General features: G+C 35.0%; 1 protein-coding gene across 1 annotated transcript; it reads right to left on the reverse strand.

The window, feature by feature from the left end:
* Positions 1-4,879: 4,879 nt before the first annotated feature.
* LOC125121083 (olfactory receptor 5F1-like) lies at positions 4,880-5,824 on the reverse strand. Its single transcript, XM_047769390.1, has one exon. The coding sequence runs from the start codon at positions 5,822-5,824 to the stop codon at positions 4,880-4,882; it is 945 nt and encodes a 314-aa protein (XP_047625346.1).
* Positions 5,825-9,181: the final 3,357 nt, after the last annotated feature.

Genomic DNA, 9,181 nt, shown 5'->3' on the forward strand with positions numbered 1-9,181 from the left:
AGGAATTATGAGACATTGCAACATTTTAAAATTAGGAATTATAAGCCATATCTCCATCCATATTAAGTGGAGAAAAATTGAGATTCAGGCATTAGGGTCACAGGGAGAATCAAGCAGATATATAAACAATTCTGTATAGTCTTTTCATTTTCTGTCTTCTCTTGACCAGTGTATTAATGAAACTGACACACAAAAAACCCAAGTATGGCTAATAAGTATATTTTGAAATTTTATTTGTCTTACAACACAAGGTTAAAACCATCATACAACTTCAGGAAGTTGAATGCTTTGAACCCAATTCACAACTCAGAGTTTTGGGCATAGATAGCTCTTATTAGGTTTGATCTCCTGTTTGCAAAACCTTGAAATACCTGACCAATATTTATCAACTCTTTCTTTAGAAACAAATCTAAGGATCATAATACTTCTTAAGTGAATGAACTATCCCGAGGTCTATACTGAGACTTAAGGGTAGGATGCATGCAGTGATTTCACAGTAGGATTAATATCACAAAATGTAAAAAGAATGTTAATGATAGTACATGCTTATTCTCCAGCCAAAACTGTACATTTTATCTCAGTTTAGCAATGAATGGCCATATTTCTTCTTTCTGATGCCAAACATTCTATTTGACATACATTCTATATATCTCAATAAAACTATTTTCTTTAAAATTATTTTTATAAAGAAGAACATTTCAATAATGCTATATGTTTAATTAAAGAAAAGCAGAACATTTCGATAAAGCTATATATTTTAATAAGATTATTTGTACATTTCTCTTCTACAGATTATATGTTCTCACAGCAATTCAACTACTTTCTTTTGGATTTGGGTTTTAACTTCTCTGCGTAATATTGTTTATCTCTGTTCTTTTGAAACTAATTAAAAATACTATGCTATAATATGATGTTACTTAAACAGTGTGAAGTAAATTAGGATTCTTGCTTCACTTAATCTCAGTACTAACACTTATTATTATGAAATGCAAAACTTCTCATTTTTAATAGACCAATGAAAATTCTGTTGTGTATGTTAGTTTACACTTAACAAACTAAATTAAAAATTATTACATATTAATATCAAGCTCTCTTCACAATTTTTTGCCTAAAGGCAAGACCTTGTCTCTTACTAATAGGCATCTTTTTTTTTTTTGCTTGTTTTCTGAATCCACATGATTCTTGAATATTGACTATTTAATTACCTCCAACGTGTTTATTTACTCTTTTAACTTCTTTAATCTGTGGCATTCACAGGTTTTCTAAGTCTCTGATTTATCTTACCAGTTACTAATTAATATTAAGAAAAACAATGCTAAGGCATACATTTCAAAATTCCTTTATTAATTTTAGTAAATAAACTACTCAAAAAACGTTGAAAAAGACAAAACATGGATTGATAGCCTACATGGAGAAAGTGGTGATAACATTTTCCTTTTTTTGTCTTTTTAGGCCACACCCATGACAGTATGAAGTTCCCAGGCTAGGGCTGAATTGGAGCTCTATCTGCCACCTATGCCATAGCCACAGCAATGTGGGATCTGAGCCACATCTGCAACCTATGCTACAACTCAAGGCAAGGCTGGATCCTTAGCCTGCTGAGTGAGGCCACGGATCAAACCCACATCCTCATGGATACTAGTCAGTTTCATTAGCGCTGAGCCAACCAGGAACTCCTGAAGGTGGTAAAATTAAACATTCAGGTAATATAAAAGACTTGGAAATTTAGAGAAAGAGGAAGCAATGGAGATAGACTAGCAAAGAGGCACAAAGTAACTACATCCAAATGGAGGGGGATTGAAAAATGCCAAACTGTAAAGAAATAAGAGAAGGATAAAATCAAACACTATAATATCTAGACTGTTTCATTGGTTTTGCAACTTAAATTTCTTTGGCATTAAGGAAAATAAATATATTGTGTACCTATTTTGCATAAGTGTTTTGAAAAATAAGCAAAATATATGATAATTTAAGAAATACTTTTTATAAGAAATTAGTTTATGTAAGAAGCACACATTCAGTTTACTTACAAATTGACAATATCTACAACCACCATGAAAAATAGTATGGAGGTAACTCAGAAAATAAATATAGAGCTACCATATGAACAAGCAATCCCACTCTGTACAAAGGAGAGTGAGATTAAAACTACTACTACACTATGATATGATATTACTTAACTTGGGCATATAGCTGGACAAAACTTTCCTCAAAAAAGTCACATGCACCAGTATGTTCATCGCAGTGCTATTCACCATACCCAAGACATGGAAAAAAACCTAAATGTCCATTGACAGATGAATGGATAAAGAATATGTGGTATATATATATATATACACACACACAATGGAATATTACTCAGCCATAAAATGAACAAAATAATGCCATTTACAGCAACATGGATGGAACTAGAAACTCTCATACTAAGTGAAGAAAGTCAGGAAAAAGAAAGAAAAATACCATATGATATCACTTATATCTGGAATCTAATATATGGAAAAAATGAACCTTTCTACAGAATAGAAACTCATGGATTTGGAGATCAGACTTGTGGATGCCAAGGGGGAGGGGGAAGGAGTAGGATGGACTGGGAGTCTTGGCTTAATAGATGAAAACTATTGCCTTTGGAGTGGATAAGCAATGAGAACCTCTGTATAGCACAGGTAACTATATCTAGTCACTTATGATGGAAAATTTTGGAGGATAATGAGAGAAAAAGAATGTATATATGTGTGTGTGGGGGGTCCACTTTGCTCTATAGTAGAAATTGATAGAACACTGTAAAACAACTATAATGGAAAAAATAAAAAATCATTTAAAAATTGCCAATATCATTAAGAGTTAATGGCTCCCCAAGTTGGATATATTTGCAGACCTTGTAAATGAAATTAATTGTATATATGATACTGAAATAGAGAGGAGAGATCCTGATTCAAAATCCAATGTTTCAAACAAAAATCTCAGAATAACTGTACTTCACTCACACAAAATATTTATCTTCCTACATTTTACTATAAAGTATTTAATGAAAGGAATAGAATATTATTATTTACTAGTGAAATATCTGGGTCTCATATATGATGCCACTCAGGGAAGGAAAAGATGAAAGAGAGTAGCCAACCAGCATCCAGGTGATGCAGAAGAATATAGGTAAGCCACTCAGTGAAAGAGGGAACCAACTCTGAGATCAGCCTGGTGAGTCTGCTTCAGGTCCTCCAGGGCCAGGTAACATGGAGGATGGCCCAATAGTGCAGAGACGAAGGAAATGTCTACATGAATATTCTTCTGACCAAGTTCAACTATGCGGATCACATAGAGCCTCCCAGATGGTGGAGCTGGATGGCCTTCTGTGACAGGTTATAAGCTCTGTTTTACAACATCCTAGATGACTTGCCCATCATAACTTTTATCACATGTAACTTCAGTAGAATTTCCACCCAAAACCAATAAATGAGGCTGTTATTTTAGCAAGTGCTGAATCCCCCTCAGTTTTCTCCAGAATTCTACTAAACCAACTCCCATTCTACCTTTATATTAAAGCTAAGATCTAGGAGTTCCTGTTCTGGCACAGTAGAAATGAATCCAGCTAGGAACCATGAGGTTGCAGGTTCAATCCGTGGCCTCACTCAGTGGGTTAAGGATCCAGTGCTGCCATGAGCTGTGGTGTAGGTCTTAGATGCAGCATGGATCTGGCATTGTTGTGGCTATAGTATAGGCTGGCAGCTACATCCCCAATTAGACCTCTAGCCTGGGAACCTCCATATGCCTGGAAACCTCCATATATACTGCCAGTGTGGCCCTAGAAATACAAAAGACAAAAATAAAAAAAATAAAGCTAAGCTCTAATATTAACATTAACTTTACCAGAATTTTTTTGGTAAATGATAATTTCCATAGGCAGGAAATCCATGAGCCTATTGTAAAGAATATATATACACATTTTTTTTTTTTCTTACCTGCAGCATGTGGAAGTTCCCAGCCAGGGATCGAAACTGCACCAAAGCTGTAACTAGAACAACAAAACTACACAAGTGAAAATGCCAGATCATTAACCTGATGAGCCACAAGGGAACTCTCTAAATAATGTTTTAGATTCACCCATTTAACATTAATCTACCTGCTTTGGAATTATGCACTGTTTAAACTGAGATAGCTGAATGTGTACACATGTGGCTTTGTGTGTATGTACCATCTGGAAGAGAAAAGTAAGAGAATAGGAAAATTTTGAGAAGAAATCAAGAGAAAAGAAGAAAAACTGTTGTTATTGGTGCATTCTCAGCAGACAGCAGTTTTCAAAATAGAAATCTTTTACACAAATTCATACTTGTTCTTTAATGAACACATTTGTGTTTGAGGAGATAAATACAAGTTGAGGAGTTTACTGTTGCAATTAAAACTATATACCTGAATTTTGATTTAAGCATCTACCTAGGAAATAATAAATTAAATAATACAAAGATAAATCTAATTTAAAATGTTTTGAACCGTGATATATAACTATCTCTTACAAATCATAAATGGTGAAAAAAATGTATCAGAAAAATGCTGATAATTACAAGTATTCTGAATAGTTAGTTTCTGGTGCTATTGTTACTTTTGTCTCTAAATACTTAACCTTTTATTTCCCTAACTATGATTGATTAAAAAATAAACTCTATTTTTGAGAAACTAATGGAAATAGCGAATGATGGGATAAAAGGTCGATGTTCTAACATAAACTTGATAATTTCTACCTAATTACATACTTATCCTTGAGTAATATCAGAGCATGATTACTCAGAAAATATCCTAACATATTCTACATGTAAACATGACCTACCATTTAAAATTTCACTAAATTCATTAATACACTAGTTAGTTAAGAAAATTAAGCCAACGATCACAGGAATGAAGGGACACTTTTCCTAGTAATTCCATTCCATAGAGCCTTCTTTACTTCCTTATTCCTGAGGCTGTAGATCAGAGGGTTCAGCATGGGGATCACCACTGTGTAGAACACGGAAGCCACTTTGTCCTGATTCAGGGAGTAGCTGGAAGTAGGTCTCAGATAGGTATAGATGCCAGTGGAATAAAACAGAATAATAGCTGTCAGGTGGGAGGCACAGGTTGAGAATGCTTTGTGCCTCCCCTCCCCTGAATGCATACGAAAGATGGAGAAGAGAATGTAGGAGTAGGAGGTGAGGATCACCAACAGAGTCCCGACCGTATTCACACCAGCAATAGTGGACACAATGACTTCATACAGGTGTGTGTCCGAACATGAGAGCTTAAAAAGTGGAGGGCACTCACAGAAGAAGTGATGGATGACATTGGACCTGCAGAATGGCAAACTGCTTATATAACCTGTGTGGACCATGGAGTTCAACAGTCCTGCTGTAAGAGCCCCTCCTGCCATTTTTAGGCAGACGGTCCTGGACATGATCAAGGAGTAAAGCAGAGGGTTGCATATGGCCACATAACGGTCATAGGCCATTAACCCAAAAAGGATGCATTCCGTTGTGGCAAAGGCTATAAAGAAGTACATCTGCAGGAAGCAGCCGGCAAAGGAGATGGTTTTCTTTTCTGATAATAGGTCTACCAGCATCTTTGGAGTGATGGTGGATGAATAGCTAACGTCTGCAAAAGATAGGACAGCCAGGAAGAAATACATGGGTGTGTGAAGTCGGGCCTCCATCCTGATTAAGAGGATCATTCCAACATTCCCCAAGACTGTAAGTGTGTACATCACCAAAAAAAGCATAAAGAGGGTAATCTGTTGCTCCAGTGTGTCTGCTAACCCCAACAGGACGAACTCAGTCAGCAAAGTATGATTTTTTCTGGCCATGTATCACAATTAGAGTACATGTAACCTTAAATTAAATGTAAATACTTCCTTACCCAAACTTAACAGGAAATAGTAGAAATACTAATGAGGTCAGTAACACATGGGGAAAAAAATAAACCCTGAGATAATATAGCATAGTAAATAGAATCACCACAGTAATGGGAAAATTAGTGGACAAATGAGCATACACAGGGATTTATTAAGCAATTGTCTGTATCTGATTCGAAGGATTCTCAATCACTGATCTAAGTCCATTGCTTGGACTGCAATGCAACATACATATTCTTTCTCTTCAAGCCCACATCCAAAATGCAAAGCACAGAATTATCCTTGCTGAAGCCTTTCTCATTCTCTCAACAAGTATGCGAGTTTAACTCAAATGTGTTTTTTTTTATCTCATCAAGACTAGTCTGTATATTCTTCAACACCAAAATCCATGCAACACCATCCAGAAATCACTCGGCTCTTCTCCAAGCAGCAAAGAGAGTGACCATTTCAAATTACTATTATGTTGATAGCTATAATATTCTTAAAAATGATTTTCTAGTATTTTCACAGTAGTCTCATTCCAGAGTATGCTATCAAATCACTGCCATGTAGTAGTAGACTCTATACCTGTCCGCAGCTGTGAATAATGGCACCAGATACTTAGAGCTTCCTTCTCAGAGTTCTACTTGTGTAGTCAATTATTTTCTTTTTTATTACTGTCCTTAGCAAGCTCAGGTAAAACTTAAGAACATTTTTGTTCTTAAAATGAAATGAAAAGCAGAGAAACTTTGAATTAACACTTTATAAAAATTTGAGATACCTTCTGAGTATATGCACATTTCTGCCCTTTTATTTTGTTTTCCATAAAGAGGGTTGGGTAACCATGGGGACTGGATTACAGGTTTTAATTACAGTGTCAATCCTCTAAAGGGAGAAATTCCAGTCTCAAAGAAATTGAAATAGGATAACATGAGGATAAATGGAATAAAATATTATATGGCTCTTTGATCATAAATTGGTTTCTGATCTCTACGTTACTTTCAAGTTTTTGTCAAAGCAGAAAATAATTTTAATTGGCTGTTGAATTGCCTCTTCATTTGTAGTTTAAGCTTATCAAAAACATAATTTATTCTTCTTTTGTGTGTGCATGTGTGTGTTTGTGTGTGTAAGTGTGTGTCTGTGTGTGTGTGGGTACACACTCCCCTTGTTTGGGTAAGTTTAACCTTCATTCTAACTCTGTTTTGAGTGAAATGAGGAGAGGATACTAACTAAATCTGCTGTTTAAAGAAATACTATAGCCTGGGCAATTAAGACAGTGGATTATGATATCACTTACTTGTGGAATCTAAAATATGAAACAGATGCTATAAAATTTCATTGTGATGACAATTGTACAACTATAAATGTAATGAAATTCATTGAGTAATAAAAATAAAATAAATTAACATTAAAAAATAAAATATGGAACAGATGATCCTATCTAAAAATGAAAACAAACAAACAAACAAAAAACAGAAACAGATTATGGCCAAGTAGAGCAGACTTAGGGTATCCAAGAGGGAAAGGGGAGGGAGTGGGATGAAGAGGCATTTTGGGTTTTTGGGGGAATGCATGTTATATTTGGAATGGATGGGCTAGGATCCTACTGTACAGCACAGGGAAATATGTATGATTGGGTCACTCTGTTGTAAAACAGAACTTGACAAAATTCTGTAAATCAACTATAATAAAAAGGACATTGGTTTAGGAAAACCTAAATTTTTAAATTTAGATGTGGTCAATTTCCTATATTACATTAGTTTCAAGTTCACAGCATAGTGATTTCTATTTCTACAGATTATATTCCATTAAAATTATTATAAGATAATGGCTATAATTTCCTGTGCTATGCAGTATATCCTTGTTGGTTATCTATTTTATATATAATATCTTAATCACATACCCCTAGTTCCCCCTTCCCTCTTCCTCTTATTCATTTTGCCTTCAGAGATAGATCCAGAAAATATTGATATGGTATATGGCAAATCGTGTTCTGCCTATGATCTCTTCTATGGAATTTATGATTTCTGGTCTTACATTTAGGTTTTTAATCTATTTTGAGTTTATTTTTGTGAAATAATGTTCTAATCTCATTGTTTTACATGGAGCTGTGAAGTTTTCCTAGCAGTACTTGAAGGAACTGTCTTTTCACCACTCTATATTCCTGCTTTCTTTGTATTAGCTTAAATTGACCATAAGTGCATGGGTTTATTTTTGGGGTCTCTATTCTGTTCAATTGACTTATGTGTCTGTTTTCATTCTAGTATCATGCTGTTTTTGATTACTTTAACTTCATAGTGTGGTCTGAAGTCTGGGAAGGTGACACCTCCAGCTCAAAATTCACATGGAACCACAAAAACCCCTAATTGCCAAAGATACCTTGAAAAATAAGAACACAAGTTATTTTTATGATTTCAGAATTGTGTTGTCTTGTGCAATTTCTGTGATTCTGATCTTACAGTTTTTCCAGACTGAATTACACAAGTACAGGTGGTGAGATAAATCACACTGGGTGCCCAAATCATGGGGAATCTCTTTGCGCAGAAAACTCATAATGCATCAAGTAGTATATTACAGTTTTCCATTTAAATTCTCAATTAATTTTCTATACCAGTCTTTGAATTTGACACTGATAGTTTACATATCTTGCAGATAAGACAAGCAAAATTTAAAACTACTAAATGACTTTGCAGTAGACAAACTTTTAGGAAGTGGAAGTATCAACTTTTTTGATGTGAAATAGACTGCCAGATAGTTAGTTCTCTAGCAAAGTTTATTTAGGATAAGCAAAGAATTCCAGTTCTGGCTCTGCCCCTATGGCGAGCCACTTGCAAATTCTTACAAGGCAAAGGAAGGAGAACTGCTTTAAGGAGAAGAAAAGGAATTTGGGAGGGCTGCAGAAAAAAGCAAAGAGCTAATGGGTTTTTTTTGGATGATTCATTTTTCAGAAAAGAAGAGCAGACTTTCTTCTTCCTCTTGGGTTCTGCTATAGTCAGGAGGCATGAGAGTCCCTGTTCTGGTCTCTGAACTCTGTTTAGCTGAGGTTTCTGTTTGTTAATTTTTTTACAACTTGAACATAATCTTCAACAGAAATAGTTATTAACCAAGTACCTGATTATCTTGTTAAGTTCCATTTTATCAAATCACTTAGGATGCATATACATTTACATATGTGTGTGTGTGTGTGTGTGTGTGTGTGTGTGTGTGTGTGTGATACCGTCTAGTTAATCCAATCTTCCAGCCATCAGAATAGGTAGAGTAGTTCTGCACCTAAAGATCTGCACATGGTACAAGATACTGTTTGAAAACTTGACTTGTAAAAATCCTTTC

The sequence above is a fragment of the Phacochoerus africanus genome, chromosome 2 (assembly GCF_016906955.1).
Source record: "Phacochoerus africanus isolate WHEZ1 chromosome 2, ROS_Pafr_v1, whole genome shotgun sequence".
NCBI lineage: Eukaryota > Metazoa > Chordata > Mammalia > Artiodactyla > Suidae > Phacochoerus > Phacochoerus africanus.

Bases quoted from the DNA above. Each gene is read 5' to 3' on its own strand.
- LOC125121083 (XM_047769390.1), bottom strand. From the start codon at position 5,824: ATGGCCAGAAAAAATCATACTTTGCTGACTGAGTTCGTCCTGTTGGGG.